Here is a 14932-nt window from a genome sequence, read left to right as displayed (position 1 = left end):
GGTTATTCATTTTGCTTTACATAAAATTACTAGCACAATCACGTTCATGTATTTTGTTGGGGAGGGTGGTGCCAGTAACATCAATACTTGCTAAATTTGAGACGGAAACAAATATTGCAAGTTTGGAACCATATATATTTATCATCTTCCAATTCTTTCCACTCATTTTTCACTTTACATCAAAATGGAAAAAACAAGTTATAGACAAAAATTGAATGAATAAGTACATAATAACGCAATTGTTCAAGATAAGATGGCAGAATAAGGTTTAATACATTTCAATGAAGAACTTTAACATTTATAACTTTGGTATTACAAGTTTAAATTTATAGAATTATTTAGATTAATGTTTATCTATTAAAGAACTATTTATCACTAAAATAATGTTTACATCCATTTTGATTAGATGAATTATTTATCATATACAACACCAGCACCATCCAAGCCATTTCTCAAGTATGTAAGTTACTAAAAACTATATTTGTGTCACAAACTATGACCCACTTAGCAATTGGATCAACATTATCCTTGGCCCAAAGCATCAAAATAGCTATGGTAGTTATTTGATGTTCCAGGTGCATATGATGCTTGACACGAAGAGAAAAGTTATACACTGGCATTCCTTACCTCAAATTAAACTGACTAGATTGTTGAACTCACCATATCTTAAGTCAAACGTCCCAAAATCAGACTAGTTAAGCAACCCTATCCTCTGATTCATAGACACTTATTTGTTGAAATAGGACCACTGGATTTTATTTTATTTTCCATTCTAACCATCCAAAATGTCCACCGATCCGATAGTCAGATAATTAAATAAGAGCAATAAATGGATCATATTACATCTAAACTTCGCCATAATTTGGACAATTTAATTTCAGTTACTTTTATTCGATGGACGCGATTCCTAATTAATTTCTTAGTGCATGCGTATCATCCATCACACTGTCGAAATTTAAATAGACATTACTTAATTTTTTAACATTGATGATTTTATTGAAAGAATAAAAAAAATTTTCAAAGAATTACAAAATCAAAACCCAAACAAACAAAGGAAAAAATTACGGATCTGCCTAGCTTTCAGGAAATTGAGATGGCACCATAGCCAAAGATTCGGCAGCCCATTATTTAACAAGATCTTGGCCAGATTACTTCTGCAATATCTCTTTTCCGAAATTACTTAAGTCACGCATGAAAATGATTTTTCCATGTTCTTACGTAGTTACAAGCTTTATACATCCTTCCATCCTTTTCTTGTGAAATTGGGACCAACACAAATGATATTATTCAAGACAATGTGGAATTAAGTGATAGAGAGATCTCGGGCAAGAGAAATAAATTAGAAGCAGACATGTTCTTTCGTCCAAATCTGTAGTCTTGTTGGGAATTTAAGATTCAACTTCATATGATATGTTTTTGAGGATGGCAATGATGGGTGATGACAAAGTTCTGAGCTTGAAACATTTTCAAACGGATATTTACGGATCTAAAAAACCAAGAACAACCAAAATGGCAGATCGACTTTTAATTGTAGAAGATACAAGATCTGAATTTACTTGTGCTAACTCATGTTTTACTTGTGCTAATTCATGTTTTACAGTTCTAGGCATCATAAGACAAAGTGAGTTGTGGGCAAGTTCAAAAGGCTATAGAACTTTAAGTTCCAAAAACTCCAACATCTCCACCACATTCAGGACTTCAAGCAGTCTTCTTCACCAAGGCAGATTTAATGATATCCACAAATTCAGCCTGAAAACATGAAACAGATGGACAAAGTCTCCCCAAATGCAAACACAAACAAGACAATTAAGACATATAATAACAAGATTGTTAGTAGGTACATACCTTTAGAGAAGCTCCACCGACGAGAAATCCATCAACATCGGGTTGTGCTGCTAGGTCCTTGCAATTTGCACCATTTACAGAGCCTATGATATAATCATGTTAGGCAGTGTTGACAATCAAGGTGTCATTTGGATAACAGTACAATTGGCTGTCCTACTTAAATAGTGCCCATTTTCTGTTGAAAACCAGATCTGATTGTCAAGTGAGGACATTTTCAATGGTCATTTTTGGAAATGGCCATACCACAAAATGCAAAATGTTAACTTCAAAATCTGACTAAAATGTTAAATGACTGAAAAGGGTTGAAAGCTTATGCCAGTTTGAGTGAGTTTATTTTCATGAACTAATGGCACTGGGAAGGAAATAAATTAAAACATTTTTTATTGGAAGATTACATGATGTAATTCTGATGTTAAAAATATCAACCCTTTCCGTTGTGATATGGTGAAACTGATTTGTTAAATAAAGGACCTAGTTCAGAGTGCATATAATAGTTTTGTAGAAAGGTATGTGTGATGCACTTGAGCATCAAAAAGTATGCATCCATTCCATGCACTCACATGTACATATACACACACATGCCATGTTTGGACTTCGGACCAGTCTCTACCATCTACATGTGCACCGTAACCAGAACTGCTCATCAGTTGGGTCCTTACTCTTGCTCGGGTGGTAGACTCTTAGGAGTTTCAACACCGGGTCAAGGGTTCGAGTACCCATAGGTGGTGAAATTCCACTAAGGCCTGAGTGTGTGGGGGTGTGTGCGTGTGTTAAAAATTTTAATAATAATAATAATAATAATAATAATAATAAAATTTTTAAAAAAAAAACTGCTCATCAATTGGGCCTAATGGCCTATCATAGATGGAATCCAGAATGATTGGGCGTAAAGCGTCTACAGGTGGCTTTTCAAGTCCGCCATCAAATCCCAGGCCTATCATGAATGCATCTCAAAGCACACTTTGCATTGTTAAAGTACCCTTAACCGTCCAATTAACAGACTGCAACCAGACAATTATACTCCTAGTGGCCATACATTTTAGTCTTCGGTTTTTAGCAGACCAATGCACACTGGAATATTCATGAAAGGGACCAAAGTAGTTACATCATGGACTAATAATTCACCTGATTTGCAAAAATGGAGGAGATCCCCCAAGTCAAAAGGACAAAGTTCCACAAAATCTTATGTTAGAACTTGCGCATCAACAACATATAAGGGCCATTGACCAGTAAAACATGGGAATCACCTTCAATATTTTCCTCAAGAAGCTTCAACGAAAAATACCATATTGACTGGGTCATTGCTTTTGGATATATATATATATTTTTTATTGGATTTGGTTATTCAATTTCATGTTTATGTGCAAACTTGAGTTTTTAATCCTTATCGACATAGGACCAAATAGAAAATGCATACCTCCATATATAATCCTGGTCGTTGCTGCAACTTCAGCACCAACATTCTCTTTAAGCCACTGCCTTAATTCAGCATGCACCTGAAAAGTGAAGAATTACATGGTTTGTACTACATATCTATTCCACTTGGAATACATATGAGCATACAATAGTGTAAGTGTAACCAGGACATGGCATTCCAAAATGAGGACTGGTTGAGACCCTTTTATGGCATTTACTAATGCAGTGCATTGGCAGCTGCAATGGGAGCACAGCACAAGAGAGTTAGGACCAACCGCAGTTCATGGAACACCACCTTTCCACCTTCCAGAACAAAAGGAATGAATGCCACCAGCAAGTGAACGTACCTCCTGAGCCTGAGCAGGGGTTGCAACCTTGCCAGTTCCAATGGCCCAAACAGGCTCGTAAGCCAAAACCACATTAGCCCAATTTGATACTTGAGCTGTGAAAGGGGGAAAAAAAATAAAAACCATTGTGTAACCAACCAATGAAAGAAAATCAACATAATTTAAAAATACAGGAAGCAACCGATAACAGCACTATATAAGAAACCAGACATGCATAACATAAATCCAAAAACCCGGAAAGTACCCTCTCTCCCTCCTAAAGGTGCAACATGGTACATGACCGTGTCAGCATGTGAGTGGTGTTTGGTAAACATGGATTAGAGAGCTCCTCACTATTTGGCAGCCAACAGCTCAAGCATGCCTTTTCCATGTTTGGTTTGATGGTATACATGTGTGAAGTGTGTGTAGTGGGTTTGTCTTGCACGCATGCTCTACACAACTGTTAGTAAATTCCTCCTTGGGTAGTATGCAACAATAGTAATAAGGTGTAGAGAGAGCATGATTATGATGGCATGCCAGTGGTGTCTCGCTATCATGCATTGGTGGGCTCCTCGCTATTTTATGCAGCCAGCTACTAGAGCATGTCCTTTACATCTTCTTATCCAGTGGTGGCAGTGCTCTGATCAGACTCTAGATCTTAGTTGCACAGTCCTTCTAACTACCTGTTTATACTTGAAAATATTTTGAAACAGACGTTTTCCCACTCCTGCATCCGAATCTGTTGTTGCTTCACTACAGGCTTCGTGCAACAATACTCTAGATCTTCATTGTTCACAAATTACCACAATAGTTGGGCTGAAGTGCATTGTGAGGCATGGCTATGTAGAGGGATGTGAGTGGTGTTTGGTAAACATTTATTAATGAGCTCCATGATACTCTGCAGCTGACTATTTATGCATGACCATCCATGTGTGAGTATGCCTTGTGCTCAGCAGTATGTCTAGCAAGTGTCCCTCCCTAAGCTTCCTTTCTTTGCATTTGGACTAGGGGCTAGTAATGGGTAGGACCATATTGGCATGCAACTATTGTCAATGTAAGCCATTTTCATGGCCAGTTCTAGAACCCTGGTAAAGGAAGCTTGACATCTAGTAGGCAGCCAATCTTAAAACTTTTGCAAAATTACCATTTAAAAGCCAAATCCAAATTGCTAGTTTAAAGGCTAAGATGATGGTGACATTTCAAGATGCAAGACATGATTATATAGATGTGGACATATTTAGTTCCTAAACTCTTTCAAGGGTTTTGAAAGGGTGAACATATCTGTATTTACAAAGGCTTGGTTGTTCTGGACTAAAATGAGGACAATTAGTCTGAATACATCTTCAGTTCATAAACCCATAAAAAACTCCCTCAACTGTGTATAATGGCTTCAGTGCATGAATTTGCAACAGGTTGATATAAAATAATGGAGAGCTATCGAAGAAAACACAAAAGAGAATCACCTGACTACAAGAAAAGTGAACAGCATTAAGCAACAGTTTATCTCCTTTCTCCATGTCTCCTTTCTACACCTACACCTTGCATGGGACTCTCTACTTTCCTTCCCTACTTGATTCTAAGCAAGCATTGGCAATCAAAATCACACCATCTGTCTACCCTTAACAAAATCTCTTTCATTTGCAACCCTCTAAAATCTCCATTGACACCAACTTCCAATCTAGGAGACTTTTGGGCATCCCCCATGCACAGTGGAGGCCAACAGAGCAACAGATTAGATCACCAAACTGTGGGCTTCACGTGCTAATCCTGCAGATAGGTGAAATCTATGTTCATTGATGCACCGGTTTCCAATCAGGGAGATATGGGCATCCCACATCCACAGAGAGGCACAGCAGATCCACAGTTTGGGTCACCAAATCATGGGCCCAACATGGACAAATCCTGCAGATGGGTGTTCCGTGTGTTTATTGATGCACAGCATCCTGTAATTCCCCATAAACAAAAGGAGTTAAGGTTAAAGAATCAGACTCATTTGCACAAGCTTTTGAGTGAACCTCTTTTTGCAGACATACATCAAGAATGGATATATCATAGATGTAAATGTAATATAGTCAAATTTACAAGATACTGGACGATTGGGATTCTCTTTGAGAATAATCAAGAACCTCATCGCAAAATCAATCACAAGCAGTACTATTGGTGAGGTAGGAAAACTTGAGGAAACTTAGATGCTTATCCATCAATTGAAACAACGAACCCAAGTTTGGCCAATGGTAGCAGAACAGACTTCCACCACATTGACAAGTGAATTGATGACTTATTGATGAAGCGCCAAATAGAGGCTGGCAAGCTTTACGGACAACAGGATCTAATGTATTTGTGGTGGTGCAGAAAACACAACGTGCATTATGCAGGCTTCCATTTCTTCACTTTTTTCTGTGCCACATCACAAGTGAGATGCGTATGGGATGTCCTGAACATATCTCACTTCTGTTCTGGCATTAATAAATAGTGTTGGCCCTTGGGAACTGGGAATGTCCAATTGCAAACAATCACTACGGTGCAAGGTAGAAACAGTTTGAAAATTTGGTAAAATCAAGGGGCACCACCTGCAATTGCTTTTGTTTGTGCTGCAACTACTTCCATAGTGGACCCTGATTCTCGCTGCTCAAGAGTCTCCCCAACACAAGCAATCACCTTCAAGCCTTGAGAAAGTGCATATGCTACTTTATCTGCAACGAGCTGACATTAAGCATAAATATTTAGAAATTTACTAATAAAAAATGCAAAATAAATTTTACAACTCCCATATTTGTTGTAGTTATAGCTGTGGTGGTGTACATTTTGCGGCAACAGGTTATAGGGAGGAGTACTAAGCCATGGTGGTGTACAATTTGCGGCAACGGGTTATAGGGTGGAGTACTAAACCGTGATGGTGTACATTTTGCGGCAACAGGTTATAGGGAGGAATACTAAGCTGTGGTGGTGTACATTTTGCAGCAACAGATTATAGGGAGTACTAAGCAGTGGTGCTGTACATTTTGCAGCAACAGGTCATAGGGAGTACTGCGATGGCTGTCTGCAAGATCAGGACATTGATCGGGCAGGTTTCACCATATATCTTCATGGCTCCATGATCTGTCTGGTCCTGTCACCAGGTGGGCCACACATCGAATGTAAACCACTGCTAATTTGCAGTCCACCAGATGACAAGACCAGCCTGATTATTGTGCCATGCTGCATGGGGGGTAAAGAACACCCAATGACCAACCAGATCTGGCACGCGTGCACCAAATGCAGGGAGGGGAGAGTCGGATTTGAAATCCGACTTCCATAATTAGGATTTCCCCCAAAAAAGGGGGCAGCCACTGGATTTTGGTAAGGAAAATAGCAGATACGTCAAGTCATGCAGATTGCACCATTAAAAAAAATTAGCACATAAATGATATGCAACTGACCAAATATCTAATAGAATAGATGATATGCAGCTGACCAAATATCTAATGATATGCAACTGACCAAATATCTAATAGAATAGATGATATGCAAGGGTACCTTATACCCAAGTGAATGAAGCAACATCACCCAAAAACAATTAATGAATAATCTCCACGACTACCACTTCCAGCATGCACTCTCTCAAAAACATTCACATAGCAGTCACCAGTTTGGAACATGGAAGCATTAAACACCATGAAAAAGTAGAAAATGCGGTAGTGTAGGACATATAACATGAGGTAGAGAAATGTGGGGAAAAAATGCCAAAAAGTGATTCTTTTACTAAATAAAACCAATGGAATATACTTCTTTTGAATCCTCACAGAATGATTTTTGATGAAATCTTCTCCCAGAAAGTTGCCCTGACCAAGGGGAACAGCTGTAATGTGTGCCACCATAGATGCAACATTTGCTTGCTGACATTCTTCAGGGATCAAAAGACTGAAATTTTCCCTTCTTAATCTGACTACAATGTAGCTGCTTGTTCCTTGCATTGGTGGTAGATGTCACTGCTTACCTGATAAGTGATGGAACCCAAAAGCCAAACAAACCATGTTCCTATTGGCGTAAAAGAATGATGTAGCATATATGTCAATAAGAATGTCATGATAAAAGGTCCAGATGCCCTACAATTCAGTGATCCAAACAGTTGATTTGTAAGCCCCAATGTCAACAGACCATGCTATAACAACCTCCCAGATTGGAAGATCCTGCCTACAAACATTATGTTTTTACTTTTCCATTGAATGTGGAGATTGCTGCATTTACTTCGCCGCATATTCCCAGGCCACCCATCAAAGGGTTAGGATTGTCCCACTTGGGTTTTTTTTTTTTTCGAGAAGAAAGATGCATGATAAACAAATCTGAATGACCGGCCCCAAATGACATGTTCCTGGCAATTTGGAAACCAAATTCAGTGACTTCAACTGTCTAATCTGAATCAAAAGCATTAACAGGATTGTGTTGCAGGTCTATGAGCTTGTGGCTTATCTAAAGCCATTGTGACCCGCAATCTGGATAAGAAATTCCATTTAACAGGCTCCTAACGGTCTTGCATCAAATTCAACTATAGCAACAATCTTAGAAGCATGTTGAAGGTCAATAAGAAATTGATCCCAACATTCAACCAATCCAACTATCTAAGAAGTATGTGAATATGCATATTTGTATAGTGTGCACTTAAAACAAGTAGACTGTTGCAACACAACTAACCTCATTTGTTTCACCTAAAAGAAGCCTTCTTTCAGAATGGCCAAGAATGACCCAAGGAATGCCCAAATTAACAAGCATCTCTGCACTGCAACAACAACAAATTGGAGCTCACGATAGAAAATGAATGTGCAATTTCTCCACTGAATAACGATAGCAATTGCAAAATCTTCCAATTAAAGGGCAAACATGGATCCTAATTGCATCTTGTATCAACAAAGAAATCTGACAACCTGTTACATGTAGATGAGTAGACGACTCCAATTAACAATAAACATCATAAGGACTACTTCTTTTCTTTTCTTTTTTTTGTTCTTTTTTTTTTTTTTTTTGGCTAAAAGATGGCACAAAATTCAAGCTGAAAATTTTCACCTGTCTATTATTACATTTTATACTTCCCTTAATATATGCTGATCTTATAAGTTATAAGACAGTTAATTGGACATATCATCACGCAGATAATATAAGGTTATCCAAACTATTTTACAATAAAATCTGCCTCCTTTTGTGATGGGGTATTTTAAGCACTTGAGTGGCAACTAAATGCTCAAGACTCCCATCGAAATCCGCCATGCTGCAGCGTACCCACTACTCACTCAATGACTTACGATGTCATAAGAAATGATGAAAAACAAATCAAGTTTCCAGTTCACCAACCGATATCTTTGTATAGGGAAACTGCAATTAAAGAAAAGTTATTTTGATTTCTATCCAGGAAGTGATAATGCCCTAAGTTTTCACTCAAGATTGAAATAGTACTATCTTTTCATTGAAATGCTTTAGACCAACTTTGATTTCTATCGATGAACTAAGATTACCCATTTTATCATTCTGATATCAGCACAAAATGTAACTTAGCAGTACAAAGAGAAGAATAAAACGCAAATTAGCAGCACAAAGATGGCTCTTTTTTTTAAGCAGCATAATCTTATCCAACTGTGTTTCTGAAGAAATACAAGGCAGCACAGGAAGTAATATAGCAGGCAGTATGGATTTTGTAACCACTAATGTCCTTGACAATTACAAACTTGATATTAATTGTCAAATTACACCAACTGGATTTCTGAAGAAAGACAAGGCAGGACAGGAAGCAATATAGCAGGCATCGTGGACTTCATAACTAGTAACGCCCTTGCCAAATCCAAACTTGACACTGATTGTCAAATTAAAGCGGTAAAAAATCTTGCGGGAAACAAAAAATAAATAAATAAAATCCAGTTATCATTACCTGCCTGAGAGCCAAGATAATAAGGGTCACATCAATTTGCTTCCATCAAACATATCTTGCTTATTCACAATAACACTTTTCTTAATGGCCTTATAATAACTTTCAAACACAAAAATGAAAATGAGAAGCAGTAGATTCAATTGAAGATGATCGCTAACAAACCTAATTTCACCAGTAAAAGCGCCTCCTTTCCTCACCCAGCAATTTTGTGCAGCAACTTGAAAATCAGACCGCAGCAAACTTTTTACCAAGGAAAGATAGACAAAGGGAGGGCTTACCACAACCTCTGTAAGAAGAAACCAATTGCACCTTATCAAGAATGCCCATCGTCCTTAAATGTCAAAATAATCTAATAGAGGCATGCATAATTGGTTGCTGCATTGAAGGATATGCAAAACTTAAATGGAACATATATCACATGAATGTAAAATCAAATGACTATTGCCAAGACTGAAATTAAAAAAATAATTTAAATAAAAAAAACAAGAAAACAGATAAACAAAATAATGAGGTGAGAGTCATTCCCATCAAAATTAAAATAATAAAAAAATTATTAGATACAAATCAAATACCTAAAAATTATGCACTTGTGGAGATTAAATAGACCAAGTTAAATAACAAAAGATGGCAGAAGGGTCAAAGCTGGAGGATGGTCCAGCAGGAAGATGGTGAAAGATGGGAATATTGTTGGTTTCTAATTTGCCAGAGGGAGAGCTGCAATGGTGGAGATTGGCGCTGTTAGGGAAAGAAGGGAACGTTATAAATCACTTCGTCCCCAAGAAAAAGAAGACCAGGAAACTGAGGGGCTTGCCAGTTGATCCATTCACATAAAATAGAGGAGTATTTGCATGACCGAAAAAGAGTCGATTGGGGGATGTTTTGCAGAAACTGGAAAGCCAATTAAGGCCCAAAAACCCAAGTTTGGAACTGGAAAACAGGAAAAGAAAGGGATGACAGGGGTGCGAGAAATGGCAGACCAAAGGTCGGAAAGGTATGAGCAATCACTCCAAGAGGCAAAGTTATCGCATCCTTTGTTCTACATTGAATGTATAAATTGACATGTATATATGTTTTCTTTGTTTGTCAGAATACATGAGTTTTTACTTTCATTTCTAATGTTTGTTTTATGGTAATTTCTCATTTTCAGACTTTCCAATTTTATTTCGGGGACAAAGGAAAAGCCAAGCACGCGCCAAATTGATACGGCTTAGGGCATGGCCTAATCAAGTCTCTTGACCAAGTTTCAAATGTTAACGCAAACACTTGAAACCAGATACCCTTTGCAAAGCTACTGCTTTGACATCTTCCAATCATTTTTGCCAAATAAAAGAAAAAACAAAGTCACCATCAAGACACTCATAGCTTTATGTGAATGTTGACAGTAACTAGTTTATGTGGAAGCTAAACGACAGCCTGCACCACTGGCAATAAATCATCCATGTATCTCAGAAAATCCACTGAAATGGCACGTCAACCTACACATGTTAAAATGCATCTGTAGATCTGTTGGCAATTGTGAAATAAGAATAAAACAAATCAACAAACGATTAGTTGTTTCGTGATCATACCCACAATCTCCTCAGAGGGTACTTCAGCTTCATTCAGCATTGACACAATTTTCTTTACTTCTTCGGGAGTTCCATTCTGCACAGAGATTCAATCCAATGAATATTTACGACAATGCATTATATTGTCGAAGGAAACATCAACATCGATATGAACACAGAAATATCCCATAGTGTTTGCATTGGTTGTGCCCACCAAATTGTATCATCTTAAAAGATGCTAAATGAGCTAATTCTGCCGCTCATCGGAAATAACTGTGTGCTTGCTTTCGTGGTAGAGATGTGCAGAACCTTGCAAAAGGTATCGATAAAAATAATTAAAGATATTGCCTCCAGAATTTATTTTATTTTATTTTGTAAGTAACGCAAAATCGCCGTTCATGCCCAAATCTTTTTCTACGCAATTTCTCAACAGAATCAAATTTTGAGGTTTTCTCACGATATTATCAAGAAAATCTTGATGAAAACAAAAATATTTATTGTAAATTACAAAATAGATTAAAAATTTTAATTCTAGATTTATATACCAAATTCTAATGTTTTACTGTTTTTCGCATTAATATCACAATAAAAATGTGATATGTTTTAAAATCATCTGAGATTTTGAAAATCTCACAATAATATCGTTTAGTGTATTTCTCACAATATTATCACGAGATTTACAAAACTTCAGCGATATGTGTCACACTGGTGCGAACCACTTTTCAGCAATCCAGGCCATTCATCTATTGTGTCTTTGCATGATGGGTCATGCTGCAAAGAATCTCCCCAACCAGGTGATCTAATCACATGATTGGTGGACACTTTCCTATTGAATAAGTCCAAAAAAAAAAACCTTCCTATTGAATACAGATGCCGGTAATCATCATCATCATCACCATCATAGCCTTGTCCTAGCTATTTGGTCTCAACTTCACAATTCTTACTTCGCCATCAACGGGCTATAATGTGTCGCCCCAAGATCTAAAACATGAACTCTCATGATTCTGTGGCATGAGTTCAACAACCAGCTGCCTACCTGATATCAACCCTCCTCCTTTACCCAGGATGTTGGCAAGATCTTCTTTCTTCTTCTTCTTCTTCTTCTTCTTTTTTTTTCCAGTAGTCCATTTCAAGGCCAACAATAAGTTAGGGCATGTTTGATGACTTTTCCCATGATGGAATGTCTTGCCATGTTTGGATAGCCAAGGACATCGAATTTCAAAAAAGCAATCATTACCCAAACACCACAATCAAATTCTCACACACAAGATACGATGTGGCCATCGTGAGAGCTTTATGAGATTCCCGATTACTATTGACCCTCAGAAATGAAATCTATAGGAATCCATGCGGTGCAATCTAGTTTTCGAGTCAATGAGATCTTGACACCCAAATCGCAGAGAAATCGACAAGAGTACACCCACAAGAATAGTTGAGTAGGGAGGGGGAAATAACTTTATTGATATCAAACTCCTTACATAACTTGAGAAAAACTCACACTTAGAAATTTTTGGAATGCCTACCTCCTAAACCACCATAAATGAATCTTTGAGAATCCCCTCAACTAAGACATTGATTTCAAATCAAGCATAGTTGATTTCAGATCGATCTTATCTACCTAAAATAGTAAAAGCCTAATAATAGTATAAACAAATCTAGGAAATTATCCTCAAAATCTTCAATCACATTTTTAAACATATCTCCCACAAATAGCAAATTGCATTTCTTGATATTAAGGCCTCAAAAAATAGCCCAAAATCAGCACATCTTGGCCCATATGGTGGGTCGTGGGCCTACATCACCATGTTTCAATAGCGCTCATGGAAATTTTGAGAAATCATCATTAGATAATAATTACAATTTTATTTTTCTTTTCCCACTATCCAAGCAGGACCTTGCAATAATCTGGTGGTGGAGATGTTTGTTGCATGGACCATACATGAGTCCACCGAATGAACAATTTGGATCTCAAACGATGGGCCCCAAGCAACATATAATACATGCAATGGTATCGGAGCACTTAAAGCATATGGCAGTTTCAAGTTTTCAATTGCATGCGTTCCCTACAAAGAAAATGCACCTAAACAAGTATATAATGAAATTATAGGATGAGAATGAACAACACAACCAGTGATATTAATCAAATTACTAGTAAACGGATCCTTACTCTTGCTCCGGTGGTAGACTCTTGGGAGTTTCAACACCCGGTTAAGGTTCGAGTATTCATAGGTGGTGAAATCCCACTACGGCGTGAGTGTGTGGGGGTGCACGTGCATGTGTAAAAAAAAATTAAAAAAAAATTCAAATTACTAGTAAATTATTTACAACTTGCGTTTAGATGCCCTAAAATACTTGTAAATCATTTACTAGTTGCAAATGATTTACCACCTTTTCCCCCTTTTGATTTGCTACCAACAAGCTAGGATTTCATATGCTAGCAAATGATTTACAAGCAAGAAGCCTCCAATGACTCTTTTTTTTTTTTAAGTTGGAAGATATGCACCTCCCTCTCTCCATTGTATCTTAGAACTCCAATGGTGAGGCTCTCTCTCTCTCTCTCTCTCTCTCTCTCTCTCTCTCTCTCTCTCTCTCTCTCTCTCTCTCTCCACCAATGGCACCAATCTTGCTACCGGCCTTATAAAAGAGCATTTGAATTCATGGGCCCACTTCTATGGCTCCCCTACTACTTGGTTTTATGTGAGGATCAACCCTAAGCCTTAGAGAGACAGGCTAAACACAATGATCCACTTTAAAATCCACTCTTATATGCCATATGAATGTTTTTTTAATGAATTACTTCTCTAAACTATCTCAGGTGCGAATACACAATTACAGGATATAAACCATTTACAAGCTATCCAAACACTGTAAATGATTTACTACAGTGATTTACTAGTAAATCATTTACAACTTAAACCATTTATCACCATCCAAACGGCCGCTAAATGCGGTAAAGAACATATCACCGCAACACACACACACAGAGGTCTGCATCCAATATCAGAAATCCATAATTGTGGCCCCAAGGCAACAAAATCCTGGCCGTTCATCAGTTGGGCCTGGTAGCTCAAAAACAACACTAATAGTACAATGAGCCATCCAAGCAATCTTGGGACATGTACTCAATTTTATTTTATTTTTCCTTTGCTTTTGAGTCAGACAGTTTAGAATCATCCGATCAGCATTAATTTTTTTAGATATGAACCCTTCATGGTGCGACCCAACTGATGAACGGTCCAGAACGCAAATCAAAACCCTGAGATCTTATCTATTGTTTTTTGCACAAAAAGCAGCTGAATCCACTTCCATCAAATCATTCCAGAACAATTCCCACAGATTTTATTAGATAACCTGATTCTGCAAATCACGAAAACGAATCCAGATGCAGAACGAAATCGGAATCCATCAAGCTAGAGAACATTAAGTAAAGACCGAAACGAAATGGTGAATTTTCCTGGTCGGATTTCAGGAGCAGACAATCTAAACTTTCATCGATTTTTCACAGCCAAATATAGATCAGAGAGAGAGAGAGAGAGAGAGAGAGATTTACGCATTTCCAGTTGCCGCCGACGAAGAACTTTCTACCCATCTTTTTTCTTCGGTGAGACTCAGAAGAGAAGAAGATTTGAGTGAGTGTGAGAGAGAGAGAGAGAGAGAGAGCTTTGTCAAAAGGTACAGAACTGCGACCGACCGAAGCTCGTGTTTTGCCGCTCTGGCGACTCCAGATTCAGCCACTTCGCGTACGCGGTTTGGCGGGTGACCCAACACCCGCCAGCAGCTGTAAAAGCACTGTGGGCCCCACCATGATGTATGTGTTGTATCCACACTGTTCATCCATTTTGTCAGCTAATTTTAGATTATCATAAAAATGAGGCAGATCTAAAGCTAAATTGGACCACACC

General features: G+C 37.9%; 1 protein-coding gene across 1 annotated transcript; it reads right to left on the bottom strand.

The window, feature by feature from the left end:
• Positions 1-1487: 1487 nt before the first annotated feature.
• LOC131243731 (triosephosphate isomerase, cytosolic-like) lies at positions 1488-14718 on the bottom strand. The gene is made up of 9 exons (XM_058243265.1): positions 14581-14718; positions 11052-11127; positions 9646-9769; positions 8259-8343; positions 6158-6290; positions 3609-3703; positions 3263-3341; positions 1846-1928; positions 1488-1749 (listed from the first exon to the last, which is right to left on the bottom strand). Exons 1-9 carry the CDS (start codon positions 14617-14619, stop codon positions 1699-1701), a joined length of 765 nt encoding a protein of 254 aa, XP_058099248.1. The 5' UTR covers positions 14620-14718; the 3' UTR covers positions 1488-1698.
• Positions 14719-14932: the final 214 nt, after the last annotated feature.

The sequence above is a fragment of the Magnolia sinica genome, chromosome 4, assembly GCF_029962835.1.
Source record: "Magnolia sinica isolate HGM2019 chromosome 4, MsV1, whole genome shotgun sequence".
Taxonomy (NCBI): Eukaryota; Viridiplantae; Streptophyta; class Magnoliopsida; order Magnoliales; family Magnoliaceae; genus Magnolia; species Magnolia sinica.
The sequence above is the reverse complement of the archived record's forward strand: the minus strand, read 5'-3'. Positions and strand labels throughout refer to the sequence as shown.

Bases quoted from the DNA above. Each gene is read 5' to 3' on its own strand.
- LOC131243731 (XM_058243265.1), bottom strand. From the start codon at position 14,619: ATGGGTAGAAAGTTCTTCGTCGGCGGCAACTGGAAATGC. The intron at 9,770-11,051 runs GTATGATCACGA...TTCTTCTTACAG, and splicing joins ACCCTCTGAGGAGATTGTGG to AGGTTGTGGTAAGCCCTCCC. The intron at 3,704-6,157 runs GTGGTGCCCCTT...CCCCTTTCACAG, and splicing joins ACAAACAAAAGCAATTGCAG to CTCAAGTATCAAATTGGGCT.